The sequence below is a fragment of the Nyctereutes procyonoides genome, unplaced genomic scaffold (genome assembly GCF_905146905.1).
Source record: "Nyctereutes procyonoides isolate TBG_1078 unplaced genomic scaffold, NYPRO_anot_genome, whole genome shotgun sequence".
Lineage (NCBI taxonomy): Eukaryota > Metazoa > Chordata > Mammalia > Carnivora > Canidae > Nyctereutes > Nyctereutes procyonoides.
Window position 1 is genome coordinate 22,002,512 of NW_026575082.1, and position 23,259 is coordinate 22,025,770.

General features: G+C 35.4%; 1 protein-coding gene across 1 annotated transcript in view; it reads right to left on the reverse strand.

Moving 5' to 3' along the window:
* The window catches only part of LOC129514498 (netrin receptor DCC), a gene marked incomplete at its 5' end in the record, with an annotated part of 702,567 nt that overhangs the window by 562,079 nt on the left and 117,229 nt on the right, over positions 1-23,259 (reverse strand). The window contains 3 exons of the mRNA XM_055333118.1: positions 801-937; positions 2,147-2,297; positions 20,916-21,200. Of these exons, the coding sequence (XP_055189093.1) occupies positions 801-937; positions 2,147-2,297; positions 20,916-21,200 (573 nt within the window). The remainder of the gene's footprint in view (positions 1-800; positions 938-2,146; positions 2,298-20,915; positions 21,201-23,259) is intronic.

A 23,259-nucleotide genomic window follows, 5' to 3' on the forward strand; every position in this document is an offset into this window, starting at 1 on the left:
AGACCGGGAAACATTTTTTGTTGTAGTTGCTGTTATAGGAAAAAGCAATTCAAATGGTAAAGCACCTTCTCCAAATTACATGATTCAAATGAAACTGACTGAAAAAAAAATATCTGGAGTAAAAGATAAATGATGTGTTTGAGTACTTCCCACATACAACAATTATGAACTTGCAATGATACACAGTGACCCTGCCTTTCTGAATAATATGTACCATCCAAGCCCCTTAAAATTTTAAAATTAGATTCTTTCTATGCAAGTTTTCCTTAGATGTATTTGATTATAATGGTTCACCTTCAACATGGCATATACAGTATTTCCATATTAAGAAAACAATCTCACCAAGACATTTGAACTTAGTGTCAGGAACCCTATCTGTCATCTCAAATGATACCTGACTTTTCCATTCAAGTGTATACCGTTTATGCAATTTCTCTCATTTATTCCTTATTTATTTTCCCCAGATAAAATATTTGGGAATCTCTCATTTGTTATTTAATTCATTGGCTGTTTAACACATTTGTTAAATAATAATTTTTCATAGGTTTCAGTTGTATCATTGGAATAATTAGCCTTAAGAGTGATGTGTCTGGATTTTAGTCAATGAGCAAGTATTCAAACACTGCATTTAACCCCTACGCAATGAATCAAAGAAGAGCAAGGACACGTATGGAATACTGGGAGTTTGCAACTTCATATTAATAAACCCAGGAAGCAATTCAGGGATAAGCATTTAGAGTGTCATGGTGATGTATTTTGGAAAAAGGACAGGGTAAATTAATCTCATGCCATTGACTTACCCAAGACCGTGAGCTCTGCAGAGGCACTAATATTCTCATTTTTATATGTAACAACACAGGTGTAAGTTCCACTATCATCATCCGTCACATTGGAGATAAGCAAGTTGCTTCCACCCAATAAGGAATACTTTTTGGACCTGTGAGGCACAGACATATAAAATTAGAGAGTAGATAAATGTACAAATACATATTTATATACCAGGCAAGGTACTTAGAGGTTCAAATAAACTCTATGGAAGATCAAATGGTAGCATTAGAATTAGAAACTATTTTATGAGGCCTTGATAACACAACATTTATTGATCAAAAATTCATTTGAGGTAAACCACTCCCACTGGAAGATTATGGGCAGTGATCAAAGAAATTAAATAGATTAAACTTGGAACCAAGCTTAATACTGAAAAGAAATTTACAGATAACCCGGTTGCAATTCTCTCATTTTGGATTTGAGGACCATGAGGTCCAGAGAAATGATTCCCCACAGTGAAAGTCAATGTCTTGCATCCTGACATCTGATCTAGTGGCCTTTGTACAAAGCCACATTTCATACTATACCGACAACGTCTGGTTGCATTCAGAGAACACGTTTTGGCATGCTAGTGCTGCAACCAGCTTTCTCATGTGCTTCAGTATTCTCAGAAGTACTGTGACACTACACCATAGAGTGTTCTTATATAAATACAGATGGGAAATGAAATTTAAAGATTTAAGTTATTGTCGGTGAACCTATCTCGTAATAGAAAATAAACGTGTTGAAAGGGAGACCTCCAAATCAATGAAATTAATTTTTAAGTGAAATCCATTTAATCAAAATGTTTCAGACTAAGTGTTCCATTCTATTAAGAGTTTACTTTCTAACTATGTCTTAAAACAAACGCCTAATAATTCAAAGCTAGCCATGCTCTCCTTTTGTCCTATCTCAAATATTTGTTACATCTGGAATGTGAAAGATATAATTGGGACTGAAAAAAAATTGCACAGACTCTATAATGACAAGGAATATATTTCAATTCAGAAAATTTTAATTTCTTAATAAATATTTCACTGTCTATACCACTTCCTTAGGATGAGATCCTCCAGTGTATTTTTGATGAATATTTTTTGGACAGGGCTTTTTCAACAGCAACACTGGCTTTCTCAATTTCTTTTCCGAATTGGTCTCATAGATTTTGAGTCTGTTTCCCATCTCTTAATCCCATTGGGTAAATGTCTTTCATATATTGCATAATGTCAAAGAATGTAGGGGGAAATCAATTATCATAAAAAAACTCTAGTATTACTAGATACCCATATCAAATTAGAGAAAGAGTGACATATACTTCACAAAAGTCTTCAATCTGTGATACCTGAGTTGGATGACTTCCTCTCCCCGTAACCAGGTAAAACTCGGGGGAGGATAGCCAGAAACGCAACACTCCAGGATGGCATCTTTTCCTTCAATGGCTACTACATTGGATGGTCTTTGCAGAAAATATAGCTGCCTATGCAGTCCTGGGTCTGTAAAGAGAAAACACAGAATCACATCTTTTATGAAAATATAAATGGTGTAGGTTGAACCATTTTTTTTTCTACACTCTGATAGAGAAGAGGTAAAGAAAGAAAATGGAAAGTTACCAGTGAAACTTATAAACTAGATTCTTAAAAGGTTTCTCCACCCCAAGTTTCTAGGATTATGATAGAATATTCTTAACTGTTGTTGACATCATGATACAAAGCAATAGATGGAAGCTTGGGATGATAAGTGATTCATTTTGGCTGCAGGACTTGTTGACTTCTCATTAAAGAACAAGAAAATATTATCAGTAATTTTTCTAAACATTATCACCAGTAACTTTTTAACATTTTTAATTTGTCTTCCACTACTACCTATTTCACTTCCTTCTGCTTTGTCTATTGCTTCTGTGGCTGTTAGAATTGTGTTAAAAAACATATAAGTTTTGAGAAGTTAGGCTGTAGAAGGTACTGAAAAAAAATATCTGTTGTCTTCAAAATTGAACTTACATTAAATTTTGTTTTGTATAACAGTAAGTTTGGCTGTTTCTAAGGCTTCTCTTTATTTTTAATTTCTATTTTTTAAGATTATTTATTTATTTATTCATGAGAGACAGAGAAAGAGAGAGAGACATAGGCAGAAGGAGAGGCAGGCTCCCCTCTGGGATCCCGATGTGGGACTCGATCCCGGGTCTCCAGGATCACGCCCTGAGTCAAAGGCAGACCCTCAACCTCTGAGCCACCCAGGCATTCCCTATTTCTAATTTCTAACAACATTCCAAAGAGTTTGTCCCTAGAGTTGAGACTCTGTGTAAATGAAGAGTTCTTGTATCCTCCTACCTCACCCAATGCATTTTCTAGTTCTGTATAACCAACATTATTCATTTTACTTATTTGTTTATTATTTGTTTACTTATTTATTTACTACAGAGAGAAAGAGAGAGTGAGTGAACAGACCAGGGTGGGGGGCTGGGAGGAGGAGGAGGAAGAGAAAATCCCAAGCAGGCTCCAAGCTCAGTCCAGAGCTCAATGCAGGGCTCCATCTCATGACTCTGAGATCATGACCTGAGCCAAAATCAAGAGTTGGACACTTACCCAACTGAGCCATCCAGGCCCCAACATTATTCATTTTTACTATCAGGCTAATAAAACGGTGTCTTTCAACCTAAAGACTCATTAGAGGGATCCCTGGGTGGCGCAGCGGTTGGCGCCTGCCTTTGGCCCAGGGCGCGATCCTGGAGACCTGGGATCGAATCCCACGTCGGGCTCCCGGTGCATGGAGCCTACTTCTCCCTCTGCCTATGTCTCTGCCTCTCTCTCTGTGTGTGTGTGTGACTATCATAAATAAAAATAAAAATTAAAAAAAAAATAAAGACTCATTAGAACTCATTTGTTCCAAAGTTGCTAAAACATTATTAGGTGGAATAGCAAAAAATTTTACAAAATCCTGGTTCAACACAGCCAAGAGAAAACTCTGTGTGAATTAAGAGCTTCTCTTCCACCTTCCACATGTATTCAGCTCTGAAAGCTGGGACACCTCCACAGTAATCTATGGTTAAGTGAGCTTGGAAGAAGTTCTCCCAGCCATGGTGATATCTTCTGACCTGCCTGTTGACTAAACTTCCATCATTCAAAGTTCATTTAAGGTAAAATGTGATAGTTCCACATCCTTATTAAAATCCAGATCCCTCTATGGAGGTTTAATTTAAGCTATTTTCAACTTAATGCATTAAATGGAATTAACATGTAATCTGGCATTTTTTAAACTCAAAGGACCACCTTAAAGTAAAGAAAATGAGGCCATGAAATCTTAAAAATTAGGATTGGTGTGGATGGTGAATTGTCAAGAGAGATTAGATCCAACTGTATCATAGCATGAGCCATAGAGGAGCAGAGAGGAGGTGAGGTAGGAGGAGATCTGGGAAACATTTTAACACTGTCTTTAGTCCTCCTTGGCCTGACCCAACTCCACACAGCTTGAGCACAAGTTAATAAAATAATACCAAAATAAAAATAAAAATAAAATAAAATAAAATAAAATAAAATAAAATAAAATAAAATAAATAAAAGAATACCAATTCTCCAGTTAATGGTTGGAGTGGTAATTGTCCTTTAAGTACTCTGTGTGCAGAAAGACAAATTCACACTTTCTCAGTCTTTTCACATCTGTTTCTGGTTGTTACAGTAACAAAAATAAACACTGTTCACAATGAAAATATTGAAAGAGTTTTTGAAATGTGTTAATCCTTATTAAACCAATATTGTAGAAAAAAATGTCTCAAAACTTTTAAAAAACTGCTGATGGTGTGTGTCATTTCCTTTTGTGAAAGCGGCTTTTCAAATCAAATGAGAAGATTTTGAAGGATCATGCTGCTTAACAATAAATTTCCTGAAATGGACAGTTCCCAAAATGTACATTTATAAATAGCTATCTTCACAATGGAGTCTTATATATTTAAATGCTTTACTTCCCCCACATGTTCCTCATCAGAAATGTTTCAACTGCATATATTATATAATACTATATACTATACTATTTTACACACACACACACACACACAGAGACACACACTATATTATAATAACTTCCACAGTATCAAGATCTACAAATTTTACCTTATGACCTAAAGAAGATTCACCTTTGGCCTCTGTGCAATACCACTTATTTATCCTTAAAAGAGCCAATAATTCAACTCAACTATATTTTCTTTTATCAGGAAACTAAACCACTTAACCCAATTTTTTTTTTAATTTACTAAAAATTGAATAGCAGGGATTTTCCATATACCAGTTCCTCATTCCCTTGACATTGTTTCTCCTATGACTAACAATTTACATGAGGGTGGTATGTTTGTTATAATTAATTAAGTGATACTGACACATTATTATAAATTAAAGTCAATAGTATACATTAGGATCACTCTTTGTGTTGTATAGTTGCATGGGTTTTAAAAAATACATAACATCATGTCTTCATCATTACAGTATCACATAGTTTGACCAAGCTTAAAATCCCCTAACGTTTCCTATTCATCACTCCCCCATCAAGCCTAACTCAAATCCTAGGAAATTAACGGTTTCTCTACTATTTCTATAGTTGTACCTTTTCCTAGAGTTGAATATACAGGATATTCCTATAGGCTATCTATAGTTGGAATTATGCAGTATATAGTCTTCTCACATTGATTTATTTAACTTAGTAATATGCATTTAGGGTCCTCTATGTCTTTGGGGGGGTTCAATTGTCCATTTGCTCTTCTTGCTGGATAGTATTCTGTTATATAGACACACTGCAGTTTGTTTATCCATTCTCCTATTGTGGGATACCTTGATTGCTTGGTAATTATGAACAAATCTGCTATAAACAAATGTCCGCGTGTAGATTTTTGTCTGGTCATAAATTTCCAACTCAATTGGGTAAATACCTTGAAAATTGATTGCTATATTGTATAAATAAAACTATGTTTACCTTTGTAAGAAACTCCCAAACTATCTTTCAAAGTGTCTCTGTAATTTTGTATTCCCACTAGCAATGGATGTCTTGTTGCTACTTATCCTCATAAGCATTTGGTATGACTTTTTTTGGATTTTAGCCATTTCAATAGGTATCTAGGGTTATAATTGCTCTCACTGCAATCCCATGATGAAATATAATGTTTAGCATATTTCATAGTCTTGGTTTCCACCATTTAGGTCTTTTTTAATAGGATGTCTATTCAGATATTTGCTTATTTTTCAATTGATTTGTTTATTTTCTTATCATTGAGTTTCCAATGCTTGTATATTTTCAATACAAGTTCTTTATCAGATATGTGTTTTGCAAATACTTTTTGTCTGTGGCTCATTTCTACTTTCTTTTAACATTGTCTTTGCAGAGCAGAAATTAATAATGTCACAATTTACCAATTTTTCCTTTCACGAAGGAAAAATTGTTTGTGGTCTAAAAATTCATTGTCAAACCTAGTATCATCTAGATTTGCTCCTCTGTTATCTTCCAGAAGTTTTTATAGTTTTATGTTGGGATCCCTGGGTGGCGCGGCAGTTTGGCGCCTGCCCTCCAGGGCGCGATCCTGGAGACCCGGGATCGAATCCCACGTCGGGCTCCCGGTGCATGGAGCCTGCTTCTCCCTCTGCCTGTGTCTCTGCCTCTCTCTCTCTCTCTCTCTGTGTGTGACTATCATAAATAAATAAAAATAAAAAAAATAAAAAAAATTATAGTTTTATGTTTTACATTTAGGTCTGTGATCCATTTTGAGTTTTTTTTTTTTTTTTTTTTTTTTTTTTTACTAAAAGGTATAAGGTCTGCTTCTCAAGGTGTTTGGTTGTTTGTTTAATTTTCTTTCACTTTGGTTTTTGGTATATGAAATATCCAATTGTTCCAGCACTATTTGTTGAAAAAGATTATCTTTTCTCCACTGGCTTGTTTTTATTCCTTTGTGGCAGATCACTTGACTTTGTTTGTGTGGGTCTATTTCAGGGTACCCTATTTTGTTCCATTGATCTGTTTGCCTATTATTTTGCCAATATCACCATCTTGACTACTGTAGCTTTATAATGAGTCCTGAGGTCAGCCAGTGTACATCTCCAACTTTCTTTTTCAGTATTGTTCTCACTATTTTAGGTTTCCTGCCATTCTATAAAAACTTTTAAATCAATTTATTAAGATACACAAAAGAACTTTAACTTACTGGGATTTTGTCTTTATTTTAAGATATCAGTAGTTCAGGCATCACTGGGCTCATATTGCCACAGAATAACCATCTGCTATTACTTTTCCAGACAGAGGATAGATATTCCAGATGACTTCAATCTGCCTGGCCCGTTTCAGTTATGTTTATTATCTTTGTAGCTTCATTGTAGGCATTAGTGTTTGTGACCCAATGAGAGGTATAAAAATGTCAGCTATTGACAGATAAATTTGGTTTTATTTCTCCAAAGATAATTCTCTATAAATATATACCCTAATAAATTCTAAGATTATGTGGATTCCCAAAGAAGCTCATAGAAATTGTCTTTAATAGTACATAGTTCATATGTTCTACAATGTTGTGATGGATTTAATATGATCACAAATTGTTTTGAGTTCCTCTAATCCAGAATGAAGGGTCTAGTTCCCTATGATTTAAATCTGGCCTGGCCCGGTGTTGTGCTTTGACCAACAGATTATGGTAAGTGTCATACTGCATGAGCTCCGGAGCCAAGGCCTCAAGAGACCTCAAGAGGTCTTACGGTTTCTGCCATGACTCTTTCTGACACTAAGCATCTCAGTCTAGCTACTTAAAGAAGCCACATGGAGGACAACTAAGCCCCCTTAAGCCAAAAACCAGCACTAATTAACAGACTTGTGATTAAGGCCCTCTTGAACCTTCCACTTCAGCAAAACACGCACAAGGAAGCCAAAGTGAAACCAGGAGAGGAACTGCTGAGGTACACTGCAGGATTAAAAGAGATAATAAATTATTTCAAGTCACTAATTTTGGAGTGTTTTGTTATGTAGCAATAGATATTTGCCTTATTTTTCTTGCCTAAAATGTGTGTGTGTGTGTGTGTGTGTGTGTGTTTAAGAGGAGTCTCAAGAAAGTAGATTTATGTTTTAAAATAGAGAAGATGGAGATATAATTGCCAAGGTTATTTTTGTGCGACAGAATCATGAGTGGGTTTTATTCACATCTTTGGATTTTTCTCTATTTTCAAAGGTTTTTTATAAGAATATATACCATTTTTAGAGTATAGTTATGTTAAATTCTAGTTTAAGGTGGATGACATTATACAAGGAACAAAATAAATTATAAAAGTTAATGATTAAAACACAGACATAGGGACACCTGGGTGTTTCACCATTGAGCATCTGCCTTTGGCTCAGGGCGTGACCCCAGGGTCCTGGGATCGAGTCCCCTATCGGGCTCCCCGCTTGGGGCCTGCTTCTCCCTCTGCCTGTGTCTCTGCTTCTCTGTCTGTGTTTCTCATGAATAAATAAATAAAATCTTAAAAATAAATAAATAAAACACAGACATATATTCAAGAGCAGATGAAAGTTTTCTCTCTAGGCTCTAAAATTGTATAGATGGAAAAGCCCTGGAAAGAGTAAACTCGAAATTTTAGGTCATGACTTTTGTTGACTAAATTGATTTTAATGGGTCTATGATGGAATTAGGAAATATTCATGAAAATCATTTTGTTGTTGTTGTATGGGCACTGACTATTCCAATCCAAATGAAATTGTTCAATTAATAAAACATGGCAAATGCTTCCAGTTAATTAATGAGTATGATTTCATCACAGGAAATGGCATGAGAACACCAGTTTTTAATACTCTTATTTCATAAACTGGGTGATGGGTATACAAATGGTCATTTCATTTTTATTTTTTAAACTGCATATATGGGGATCCCTGGGTGGCGCAGCGGTTTAGCGCCTGCCTTCGGCCCAGGGTGCGATCCTGGAGACCCGGGATTGAATCCCACATCAGGCTCCCGGTGCATGGAGCCTGCTTCTCCCTCTGCCTGTGTCTCTGCCTCTCTCTCTCTCTCTCTCTCTCTATCATAAATAAATAATAATAAAAAAATTAAAAAAAATAAACTGCATATATGTTCCATATGCTTTAATATATGTGCTATATGTTTTAAAATAAAAAATGAAAAGAAAATGCAAGGGTAGGCTTGAGAAAATATATTTGGCAATAGCTTTAAAATCACACCAGGAAAAATGGATTTTTTTTCTGTCAATTTTTTTATTAAAGACTAAAAAAAGGCAGCCCGGGTGGCTAGCAGATTAGTGCCACTTTTGGCCCAGGGCGTGATCCTGGAGACCCGGGATCGAGTCCCACATCGGGTCCCTGCATGGAGCCTGCTTCTCCCTCTGCCTGTGTCCTGTGTCTCTACACACACACCGCCCACCCCCGGCTTTCATGAATAAATAAATAAAATCTTTAAAAAAAAAAGACTAAAGAAAAGCAGATCTCTTTAATATGATGGTCATGGAAGTGAATGCAAAAAAATTATGCAATGACTTTTCTTAATTGTTTATTAGCAGTCTGATTTGCTTAGACTAAAACCTAGTTTAGCTTCTTCCTGTTTGGGAATGGGGAATATTGACATGATTCTCCATCTGACTTGATCTCATTGTCATCCTGGTGGTAAAAGAACTAATCCTCCTCAGAGAGCAAGAGGGTAGTAACTGGAGGGGAAAGAGTCATTACAGGCATACTGATCTCTGACACAGACAGATTGTTTTTTTCTTTTTTTTTTTTTTAAGATTTTATTTATTTATCCATGAGAGACACAGAGAGAGAGGCAGAGACACAGGAAGAGGGAGAAGCAGTCTCATGCAGGGAGCCCGATGTGGGACTCGATCCCAGGACCCTGGGTCAGGACCTGAGTTGAAGGCAGATGCTCAACTACTGAGCCACCCGGGTGCCTCTACAAAGATTGCATTTAAAGTGCAAAGACACCCTATGGCAATATCCTGCCTTTGTTTATGCTTTCCTTTCTTCCTACCTGCCTGCCTGCCTGCCTTCCTTCTTTCCTTCCTCCCTTTCTAACTTTTTAAATGGAAAATTTGGCCTATTTAGCTTGTTCTTTTATCTGAGTTGGAGAGGACTGACCTACAATCATTTGGAGAATGAATAATGGTGTAGACAGTGAATCTCACAGCTGTTTGGTTTCAGGAACCACTGTACTCTTAAAAATTATTGAGGACCCCAAAGAACTTTTGTTTATATAGGTTACAGCTATAAATATTTACCATATTAAAAGTCAAAATTGAAAGACTTTTTAAGATATCTATTGATTATTTATTCACAAGTTACCATAATATATATATTTTTAAAACTATATTTTCAAAACAAAAATATTAGTAAGAAGAGGGGTAGTACTTCACTTCTTTGCACATTTTTTTAAAGATTTTATTTTTAAGCAATCTCTATACCCAGCATGGGGCTCAAATTCACAACCCCAAGATCAAGAGTTGTATGTTCTACAGACTGAGCCAGGTAGGCACCTTGAGTTTTGTGAAAAACTTTTTAAAGATTTTTTATTTATTTATTCATGAGAGACACAGAGAGACAGGCAGAGACACAGCAGAGGGAGAAGCAGGTTCCCTGCAGGGATCCCGATGCGGGACTGGATCCCAGGACCCTGGATCACGCCCTGAGCCTGAGGCAGATGCTCAACCACTGAGCCATCCAGTTTTATAAAATTTTTAACAAATGATTTAATAGAGAATAACTAGATTGTTGTGTTACTTTCTGTATTAACTTTGTTCTGATATGTTAATTTGGTTGAATTGTGTGAAAATAATGTGATGTTAGATATGTAGCTGGAAAAGGAAGGTGTATTTTAATAGCCTTTTCAAATAATTGTAGACTTTATCTTTTAACACCATGCCAATAAGTAGTTTCTTAAAAGTTAGTTGTAATGTAGAATCTGACCTCATATTGATGAAATTTCACACTGTGATATAAAAATCTGTTGGTCTTATCTTGCATTTTGAATAGATCTGTTACCCATGTGTGATGCTGTCACAACAATCTGTGGTCATTTGGGATGGCACGGAGAATTAGACAGATATTCCCAACGTTGACACATGTCATTATACAGTTATCAAAAAATCCCATTTGTTAGTATCAGCATCAATCCCATCAGAAAGGCCTTTTAATGTTGTGATGCTGTCAAGTTCCTAGTGGCAGTTACAAGTTTTCCAAATTTCTAATTTTAACTTAAAAGCTTGAATTTCATCCTTGGCAGCAGATACTATTTTCCTTAAACTGACTGGCTCACTTTGTTCATTTTTGAGAAACGTCTAACTAGTAGTACCCAAGTCTGAATAGCTACAGTTTTTCTGTTGATTGCCCTTTCAAGTAAAAATGGTATTCCATATAAAAAAGTAGCTAATTCAGCTTGAAACTCAAATGATCACAATAATTTAAAAAATAATGTATTTAGACATCTTTCCTGTTTTCTCTTTTGATATTCAGAATATTAAAAAAATTATGAACTTAAGGATTAAGAATTAATAAAGTTAATAATTTTCATTGTTTCATGAAAGATATTCTTAGTCAACATGGTGAAATAATACCAAAAATATTGTATTATCATTAAAATAGGCTGGACTCTGCAGATCACATAAAAGCATCTTGAGAAACACTGAGTCCCTAGACCATACTTTGAGAAGTGATGTAGACAGTTTCAACAAATTAGCCTATATTCTGAGACATTCAAGAAGCCTATTTGCTTTCAAATGGGAATAGTTCTGCATCCTTGAAGTAGAAATTGATAAAGTAGGAGAGGTCTGGGGGGCTTAGTCGATTAAGTGTCTGACTCTTGGTCTCAGCTCAGGTCTTGATCTCAGGGTCATGAGTTCAAGCCCTGCTTTGACTCCATGCTGGGCACAGAGCCTACTTAAAAAAAAAGGGGGGGGGTAAATGTCATTCTTCCTCTTTATTCTTCTTATTGCTATTTTATTATTATTATTATTATTACTATTACTACTACTACTACTACTACTACTACTACTACTACTACTACTTTCATTTGTGAAGGGATGAAAAACTTCAGTATTCCCAGTCACTGTCTTTCAGTAAGAGATTATTAAAAGTCAAGAAGCATCTTGGATCATATAACCTGACACATTTACCTACACTTCACATGTTTAGAAATAAGAACTCAACTGTCTTCAGAGCCCACTAGCCAGAGTCATAGAAAAGGCATGCTGGTGAAAGTAGAGAGAGTACTTTCCATTTTAGGGCATTTCAATAAAAATATTTCTATTAGATGTTACAGTGGCCAAATTACCTGAGTCTGTGAGGCGAGTTGGAAGCTAAAATTGACTTTGCATTCCTAGATTTCCCCAAATATGTCAAGGCCACATGATTTTGTCTTACCTCATTATAGGTAATCAGACTCATTACATATATTATCCAACATTGGATGGGTACATATTTTTTTAAAGATTTTATTTATTTATTTGAGAGAGAGAGAGAGAGAGAGAGAGAGAGAGAGAGGCAGAGACAGGCAGAGGGAGAAGCAGGCTCCACACAGGGACCCCAATGTGGGACTCGATCCCGGGTCTCCAGGATCATGCCCTGGGCTGAAGGCAGGCGCTAAACCACTGAGCCACCTGGGCTTCCCTGGATGGGTACATTTTAGAGTGGAAAGTAACTCTCTTTATCATTATTTTAGGGCATTAGATGTGCCTGAACTAATCCCATGCATAGCAGAATGCATGCTCACCCTGTGATGACAATGACTTTCTTTTCATGGGGCCATTTTCCTGGGTAACACTTAACTTACATGGCTAAATCTAAAGAATAACTGAGGCAGGCAGAAATTTAATTATGAACTGTTGGCATCTGTGTCAGCAAGAAAAAAAAATACCAGTTTTCACAGCTTAATAACTATATTCCTCAAAATAACCAATACTTGCTTTTAATTTTTATGCTTTCTGAATGCAATTTTTTTTTCTGGTTGTATACTCTGGTTTTCTTTATTAAATGCCTGCCTCAATGGAATATCAAACACTTTTTTTTCCAATTGGAAATGAAAGGACACTGCAGGCTACAGTGGGATATTCTCTTTGATTTCTTCCCAGGCATAAGAGTTACAAATTAATTTAACTTCACAGAGTGAGTTCCCTGTCTGCATCTTCAATTTCAAGCTAACCAACTGTTCACCTGCTGGCTCCTTAGCCATCTTCCATCTAGTTCTGTTTCAGGAAATTCAGCAGGTACCTTGTTGTCTTCAAACACAAGCAGGTATAATAATATGTGCTCTGAGTGAAAAATTCCATCAAACTCCTTCTAACTCTGTGTTTAGAGTGTCTTTTATTAAAAACCAGCCTAATCCAGACTGATCATAGGAGTCAAAATTTATTTAATAATAATAATAAAAAAAACCCTCCATCTGGCTAAAAGCCAAGAAGCTTTGAACAGAGAAGAGAACCATTTCTCAGGAGCTAGTAGTCATCACTCCATGATTCTATTACTTCCCTTCCTCATTTACACCAATTCAGTACTAAAAATGACATTCCCTCTCTGTAAATATTCCTACATCTGTTCATATTTCCTCTTTCTTTCTCCATGTACACACACATACTGCTATTTGTAGATAGAGTTTGGAAGAAGAAAGCAGAGTGTCTATTCTTATCATTGGCATATGGCTATAGCCCTTCTGTCTCACAGGCAAATTTTGAGTCTATCAGTTTCATTTTGTAGCAGGGTTGAAGGAAGTGGTTTTTCATTTATAGAATGATTTTTTTTTTTTTGGTAATGTCACAGCTGACAGTAGCGTCTCAGAAAACAAATGCTGTCATTATGATATGTCAAAGTTAGTTTAGAGAACCCAGAAATCTTCATAATTTATATAAATGCATACAGTAGCATTTAAATTTTTCTAGCAAATTATTTATTCTACCTGTTGTTTTTGTTAAAGAACGAAAAAAAAAGGACTTGGGTTATTTTCTATTGGGCGAATGTTGAAAAAATAAAGGTAACGCCCATAGCTCATGACTAAATATGTCTTTTTTATGCTCTAGGAATAAACTGATACCAAGCAGGACCAGAGAAGGAAGCTGTACCAGTCCCTTCATTGATTTTTGTGACTTTTGCACTCATAGGTTATAGGCTTGGCTTCTACACACACTCAGAGAAAGCCTCTTGTTTGTGAGTCGGGGCAGATTGCCAGACCCTTTAGATGCCTGCCCTGGGGCTGCTAAGTGTCATATTCCTAGTAAATGCAGAGCTGACCATATATCAGCCCTAAAAGACTCCTGGGAAAAGAAAGACTCGTTTTCAAGGAGTCTTCATTCCTTCTTATAGAGGACAATCCCAAGTAGACTGTTTTTGCTTTTGACCTTATATGAAATAGCAACAAATCAGGGGATGGGAGTTAAGAGATCACATAAACAATATCTAATATCACTCAAGGTCAAGAATGAAAATAGAAAAACTGGTGGAACTGGTGAGAGAGTGATCACTAGTGATATTAGAATGATAGGCATGGCAAGAAGAATGTAATAGATAAAAGTATTTCAAATACTTTTAACTTGGAATTCTGTACTAGATAGATGTCTCCAAAAAAGCACTGAAAGATGAAGATTTTTTTTTAACAAATTCAAGAATCAAAGGGATATTGTCTATGTATCCACTGCAAGTCAGCTTAGGCTTACTAATATATAAACTTTATTACACTTGAATGGGATTTCATCAACCCCATATGAAACACTGATTATCTCTACTATCTCACATTAGTTAAAAGACCTGACTTACAATAAGTAATTCTAATATAGCATGACTGTTCATTTGTTTCCATCCTCTGCCCACCCCTGATTCTCAAAGAGGGCAAACTAAAGCTATCATGGTAGAGAGCTAGGGGGTGTGGAGTGCATCATGGTATGGAAATTGGTCATTTCACTACATCAGTTGTATATAATAAAAGGCATCCTATTTCCTTTTGGTGTGCTTTTTATGAAAATATAAACCAGCTTAAAACCATTATTTTCTAAATTAATTTAAAAGAGGATAATCTCATAGGTTATGAAATTGATTTTTGACAATGATTGTGCCTTAGTATGGCTTATAGTTTTGTGGGTTTTGTAGATTTATTTATTTATTTTGCAGAGAGAGAGAGAGTAAGTGGCGGGAGAGGCAGAGGGAGAAGGAGAGAAATCCTCAAGTAGACTCTGCATTGAGTATGGAGCTTGATCCCAGGATTCCAAGATCATGACCTGGGCTGAAATCAAGAGTCAGCCGTTCAGCTGACTAAGGCACCCAGGTACCACTCAATTTATTTATTTTTTTGTTTGTTTGTTTGTTTGAGAGAGAGAGAGAGAGATAATATGGGGAGTGTGGGGAGGAGGGACAGAGAGAGAGAGAGAGAGAGAGAGAGAGTCAGAAAAAGAATTTTAAGCAGTCTCTACCCCCAGCACAGAGCCCACTGGGGGCTCTATCTCATGACCCTGAGATCATGACCTGAGACAAAAAATCAAGAGTCAGACACTCAACCAACTGAACCACCCAGGTGCCCCTAGTTTTTAATAATTACAGTTTGTCTAGCAAACTTAAGCTCTTAAACACTGTGACTATGAAGGCAGAGTTGGAGATGAATGTGGAAAGACATAATAAATCAGGGCCTTGGTAGTGAGAAAATTTGGAAAGGCTGTTCTAGGCCAACCTCTTCTCTTTAACAGATAAAGAAACTACGGATTTTAGAAGATTCAGTAAATTGCTGTAATTGCTAATAAAGATCAAACGCCAGAAGTTTTATTTATCTTCTAACTCTGCTTTCTAAGCTAGTGCCTCTTGCAATATTTTATATAGCAAACAAAATAATATTGTTGGAAAGGTTAGGGTGAAAATCATGTAGCAATGCATTGCTAGAAAAAAAAAATAGTTGAGTATACTCTGCCTTTTAATAGACGTGGAAATCAAATGCAGAAACATAATGCTGTGGATAAATGGCATAAAATACAAGTAACTATCATTGAACAAATGAATACTTAGATATCCAGATTCCAAATTAGTTAATTTAGTCTCAGATAAATAGTCTTGACATGAGAATCAAATTCTTTAAGACTGGAATTTCTAAAATACTAAAGTAATTACAACAGTTGCTAAGGACTTAGCAATTCTAGACATTGAATTTGCTTCTTAAGTTAAAACTTCACAACCACCCTAAGAAATATGTGACATTATTCTCTACATTTTGTAAAATAAATAAAGATTTAGATTAAGTAAATTGCCCTAAATTGTACCACTCGTAAGTGGTAGGACTGAGATTTGTACTTAGTCTAGTGTCATATTCTGTGCTTTTAGCCACTTATTATAATAATAGTTCAATTGATCAATATTAACTCAATATGAAACGGACTGTGGTAGTCCACATGCTGACTCCTTCATGCAATCTGAATTAAATCTGATATAATACTTAGGAAATGTGGACTTCACATTGTTCAAATATAATATATTCTTATATTTCATTCTTTTCTATGTACATGTAAGAGAGAAGAAGAAATCATTTTATCCAACTTAGATCCATGAAGGTTAATAGCATTCTATTTATAGCAGGATGTAAGAACTAGTTTTATTTAAAACTAGCCTTAAAAAAGGCAAACTATGAGAAAATCCTTTCATGCAGTGAAAACATTAAGTATGATACAAAAATATCAGTAATACATTAATCCAATTTGCTCTTCACTTTCTTATTTCTGTTTTTCTTTGTGTATGTTTATATCATGAGATATATTACACAAAAACCTTCAAGGATTCCCAACCATCAATAAAGGGAATAGAATCAAGTCTATGTTCCTAGGCATAAGACTCAAGGTTCTCCAAAAAAATAGGTTCAGCTTCTCATTCCAGATTTATATCTGCTATCATCCTATAAATGGTTATTCCAGAATATCTAGCAAAGGAATCATCTCTACAGAGGCTGCACATTTTCCACCTAGAACTGACTTATTCTTTGTGCTGATTTGGAACTAGATATGTTTACCTGAATTTACCATTCCCTACCTTATGTTAATCATACGGCTACATGAATTAACTGTCTGGCTCAATGGTAAATTTAAAAACAGAGAAAGTGTCTCCTTTGCTTTTTTTGACAAACTATTATTCTGCAGAAATTATAAGAGAAATGGTAGCAAAATATAATTAACTTTGTAATATAAGCAGTAGTCACATTAAAACATTTCATGTACCCATCAATAATAAATTCTTTGTGTTGAACACAATTCTGAAACTGTTTTAAAACTGAAAAAAATAGTTTTCCTTTAAATAATATGAATTTTGAAATGTTTCTGTTAAAATACATTTCAATAAAAATAAATATAATATAGAAAAATCATTCAAAATATACCTTAGTCTAATTGATTCCATTAAAAGCCAGTGCTTCTAATTGTACAGATATTTAGAGTTCAGGTCTACCCAGGACCCAGAGTCATTTAATTGCAGTTAAAAGAATGAACAATAGATTCAATTACCAATTGATCAATTCAATTAGGCCATTAAGAAAACTGAAATAAGAGTTTCAGTGTATGGGCCAGTTATTTTAGTCAACCTTAGTGCCCAAAGCAGATTTATAATTCAGCAATTCAATCTACTGCTTGGCACTCAGATGTTATGAGAACTGAATAAAGTGAATTTGACAATCCCGGTGGCCCCTCAATACCTCGTTCCTCATCACATGCAACAAAATACCTTAAACCATCTGAATCTTACTTAGTGATGTATTATCAATATTAAAAAAACAAAAACAAAAACAAAAACCTTTACAACAATTTAATATCAACTTACTCTGTTAAAAATGTACAATTCCTCATAAACAATAATTCAATTTCTGTCTTAAAACAATCAATTACTGATTTCCCTACCTTTGAATGAAATAAATAATTATTCATTTAATCTAGAAAATAGAAAATGTTATGGGGAAATCTCATTTAAAAATCTGCAATTTATTTTGAACACAATAGCACCACTATTCCATACCCAGTCTCCGGTTAAATACCACCACCTAGCCTTTACTGAACCTGGACCCCATCCTCTCCCTCATACGCCTTATGTGATATGCTTCGGAGACCTATCCTTAATTAAGATCTCCTCCCTCGTCTTCATTTCTGTACCCTGTCTGATGCTCCTTTAGTAGCCACTATGGGTTAATTCCCTCCAGGTTAATGCTGCACATCCTATCTTATCTGCCTCCCTTCAGTTTATCTCCCATACTTCCAGTTTGTCTGCTCCTACCCTCCCCGTGCCCTATGACCCAGTTAAAAAGACTTAGTTCAGGTCCCCTGAAAAGCTATTATGTCTCCTTTCTCTATGCTGTGCTGGTGCTGCTCTTTTGTCCTGGTGTACACTTCCTTGCTTTTCAAAATTGGCACCTGGTGTTTCTCTTTATGTGAGGGAATGCCACTCTGTTTCTTCCTTCACAGCACAGTCTACTTGCTTTGCCTGTTTTCCCCACTACGCTATTGCTGTTTTAGGGCACAGTCTCCTGAGCTTGTATTCCTAGCAACCAGCACGATGGCACGCATATAAAATTCAGCCAAATTTTGTTGAATAAGGTATTTATTTACTTAATAAACAGACTGACATTGCTTGTTGAAAAGCAATATCTCAAAAGCACTATTTGATTCTTAAAATCTGAATTTAATGGATCTCAGTTACTTGGTGGCATTCAAGCATGAGCACTTAATATATAAAAGGGGCAACTTTTATTTTACATAAACCTGAATAGAATATCAGATTATATATTAATTAGTACTAGATGACTCTCTACACACATTAACATTTATGTTTCATGTGTTTCACAAAAACAGATAACATCATCAGTCAAGATGGTGCTTAAATGATCATGAAGGAGATATATCTTTTTAAAGAGTGGTGACCATTTAGGTACCACTTTGATGCTTATAAGAGATATTAATAATTTGATGATTTCCTATTTTAATTCACTCCATCCTACCTGATTAAATAAGCACAAGAATAGAGAGTGGGTCATCTATCTATGTAATTTATTACTTCCTTAGATTGATACTTACAGAAAACAGAAATTGATTCAGAAAGGATTAGCTAGATTTAAAAAATGAGAAAACCATAAGTGGCAATTAAAAGAAACTGAGATTGACCTCCATCCATCCAATCATTCATTCTTTCACTCAATTTTGTGCTCGTTGTGGATCTGTGTATTTGACCTCTAAATCAACTTGCAAACTCAAGGATAAACGGGACAAACATATGCTCCTTTAGCAGACCGTTATGTGGTCAATAGCATGTGAGACAGGTGTAACCAAGTATGGCAATAATGTGTGTGTGTGTGTGTGTGTGTGTGTATTAGCCTACCTTCAAACTTTTCTTAAATTTATATTTGAATTAACAGAACTTGGAGAAAATTTATCATTAACTATAATGACTTCAAAAAATTTCAGTTTCCATTCAGATAAAAAAAATATCCACACATCTCCAAAGTACCCCAACATATTTTTGACTTAGCCAAATTAACAATATGAAATTTGGCTTTAATAAATCTCCACAGATTACAATGCAAATGTATCTTACAAGGTGAATAAATAAATGTAAATGGTGATTTGATGCTTATGTCTCTGTGTCTTTCAAAACTTCCTATTTCACATTTAATATTTAATTAGTCCAACTTTATCCCTTAATACCTCTGGAAACAGACCTTTCAGTCATATTAAGATAGGCTAACATAGTCTTGCCAATTTTCCATGTGGCTTACCTAGGCTCCCCATCTGATTGACTTAGATGCATTATTAAGGACATATGAATATAAATATTTAAAAATTTTTGTGTATCTAATGGATGCCTAAATAAATGCATGTGTGTGTTGAGAATAAATGCCACATTTGCATCTGTCACTGCCTAGTGGATGGAAGGAAACGGTAGTGCTGATGGTTATTGACACATTTAAGTCAGAATCCCTGTGACTGATGGAAGAGAGAGTACACAAAAGAATTAGAAGAGGTTTCAGAGATGTCCTTATCAAAGTAGCTGGAAATTTTTAAATTGTCAGTGCACTTTTGAAGTGACTTAGAAATGTTACCCTCTACCTAGCTCAAGGACTTTGATAACTACACTCCACAAGCCAAGACAAAAGCCAACATCAATGCTTTGATAGTGAGCCTGCCACAACTACTCAAGTGTGTGCCTTCTTTGTGATGTTCAGAAGTGAGTCTTTGCAAACTCTACAAGTGTCACTAAGTGAGAAAGTAGAATTACAAAAATAGAAGATAGTAGCAGTTATTGGAAGAGAAGAGATGTTAGAAAATCTCCAGTCTAACTTGGGTTATTTAGGAGAGGCAAAGGATCCCAGAGTCTTAGATGTGCCAGTGGAGAGAAAAGAAGGTAAGACATAGAGAGAAACAATGTTCCTTACCATAGTAACAATAGTCACACTTTATTGTAATGACTTACAGGTCCATATTCACCCAGAACTCTAATAAGCCAGTCTCTGTGTCAGTTTTAATCATTACTACATCCCTACACTTAGCATAATGCTTCTCAGAAATGAGTATATCAATCGATGAGTAAATGAATGTCCAGTATTAACCTGGGGAAGGTTCTTCATCTTGCAGAGCCCACCTTCATCCTTGGAAAATGGGGATAATGGTCACTACCTCTTATAATGTTATCAGAGGAAAATAAAACAATACAATAATGATGCTTAGCAGTGATCTTTACACAAAGAAGCACTCATTGCATATTAATTGGATGAGCGAATGCATCCATAAATAAAGCCAACTATAAGGAAAATACGTGTTTCTCTGAAAACTTCCACTATGAGACTGGGAAGAATAAGAAAAGCTTTTGGCATAGCCTCATTGAATGGTTCATTTAGAAAAAAAGGAAAGAAAGAGAAAGAAAAAGAAAAAGAAAGAGAAAGAAAGAAAAGAAAGAAAGAAAGAAAGAAAGAGAAAGAAAGAAAGAAGAAAGAAAGAAAACGAAAGAAAGAAAGAAAGAAAGAAAGAAAGAGAGAAAGAAAGAAAGAAGAAAATGCATATAAAACAAAACCCCAGAACTTAAAGACAATTACAAAGCATTTGCAAAAGGGAAAGTCATGGTTCAAACTACTTCAAAGAACGTAATTCTGAAGCAAAGAAAGAGCACAGCCATACCTGACAAAATTCTGACTTCTGCTTCATTTCCCGCTCTTGAGCTGGCTGGATTCCGGGCTAAGCACCGATAGATTCCAATGTCCCCTGGTTGAAGTCTGCTGATCTGCAAGGCTCCAGAGGGCAAGACCACCACCCGGGAGTCTCCTGGGATGGGAGGTAGGTCTTGTTGGTTTTTCTGCCAATGTATGGTTGGCATGGGCTCCCCAATGACGTCACACTTGAGTAGGACTGTGTCCCCCATAAAGCCTGTGACAGAATCTGTCTGGGACAGAAACCTCAGTGGTCCTAGGGGAAAAACAAGAACGGAAGGATAATCTTTCAGATAAGGAATGATAATCACCAATGAAAATAATCACACCTGTATTCTTCATAGAAGATTGTATTTCATGTTTTGTCAAATTTTATCTCCTTTGCTCTTCCTGTCCTACCATGTTATGTGTCTGGCATTACAACAGTTACTGTAGCTTAAAAAAAAAAAAAAAGGATGAAGATATTGCCATTAATCCCTAGAAGCTTACTATTTTGTCATTCTTAGTTCATAAAGCTGCCTTGTAAAATAAACAGAGTACACAGGATCATCCCAATTTTACACACAAGGAAATAAATTGAGGTTCAGAGAAATGGAATTCCACACACACATTCACACAATGTTACAAAGACCTCGTTCTTCTTTTTTTATTTATTTTTTTTTATTTTTATTTTTCAACAGGCACTAAACCCAGTTGTGGAACTTGAATCCATGACCTTGAGATTAAGAGTCCTGTGCTCTACTGACTGAGCCAGCCAGGCACCCAAAGATCTAGTTCTTCTGAATCCTGGTCCTATGTGCTTCCAATTACAAGGCTTTGGACAAAGAACTATGAAGTTAAGGAGATTCACAAAAGACTGGTGATACGGCATTGCCTCCAGCCATTTCAAGAAAGATGAGTAGCGTTAACCACCAATTACAGTAACAGAGAACACTCTTATATGGGTGGACTGCTTAAGGTCAATGATTATCAGTATGTTCCATTTACGGTTGTGGAATACTGAGAAAATGAATTAGATTAGCTTATGTTTCTAACCTGGCTGGGCCATCTACTCTGCATGATTCCGTTGGCAACTTGTTTCATTTTTATGGGTGATAATATGGGATAAGAGCTAACTCAACCCACACAACCACTGTGATGTTCATATACAATTAACTCATGAAAAAGATGCATTCATATGGATGATTAAGCAAATGCAGGGAAAAGAAAAAAAATAACAAAAAGAAAATAATTTGGCCATTACTGAGCATGAGCATGATGAAAAAGAAGTCTCCTACATCATGATGTTGCACATGAGAAGGGTAGAAAATATTTTGATCCTCCCTCTTGAGCCCCCTTTTTGTGAACAGATGGATATTTATGACCCTAGAGCTTTAACCGAGAAAACATTTTTTTAATAATAACAAACAAACAAATTTGAATGAATTATCCCATCACTGATAGAACATTAGCAATTTTATTTTCTAGAGTTCATTTAATTAAATAATTTTAAATTCCTTGATTCATGTTTCATTCAATACAGTTATATTCCAATATTTTGATTTTCACTTGTATCTTATTGGAATTGTTTTCATTGCATGTGCATTTCATTATAAAACTTAATTCATTCATCATTTTGGGGTTCATCTCAAGGTTTTCTGATCATATTTTATGTTACTGTGATTTTTTTTATTGATTTGTTTTAACTAAGTCAAAATTTCCTAGGTCTGGGATCAAATTTTACCAATAAATCTTCCATGAATATGTAGTCAATAACAAATTCTACTTGTGCTCAGTTTTAACTACTATTAGTTTTATTTTGGGTCTATTAATTCTCACAAACCTAACTTTCATGACAATCTGATAAAAATTGTGTTGGAGTCCAAAGGGGAAAGGCAAGATGACTTAGTTTAAACATCATAATTTAATACGGGAGACAATCAGAAATGCTGTAGAAAAGTCTTCTTCCCTAGGTGATAGTGGAATTCCATATCTCTTTCAGATATTAGAATATTTGAGCCACCAGATAACTGAATCTATGAAATAGGAAATTATAGCAATATCATACATGGAATATGTAGATGCTGCCAAAGATGGTTTACTACTCATTATACCTTCGTTCACATTAACAGACCGGCAGATCTATAAATGCAGTATTAAGGTTGTTCTTTAGTACAAACGATTAATTCTAGACCATGCAGAACCATTAATTTATCAATCAAAATTTATCCCACATATAAGGTACTAAAATTATTCATCTGGATCCCCAGTTGAGGCTTTAGAATCTGGATCCATGGAATTGTTTGTCTCCACACAACAAATGTATCTGCAGGGAG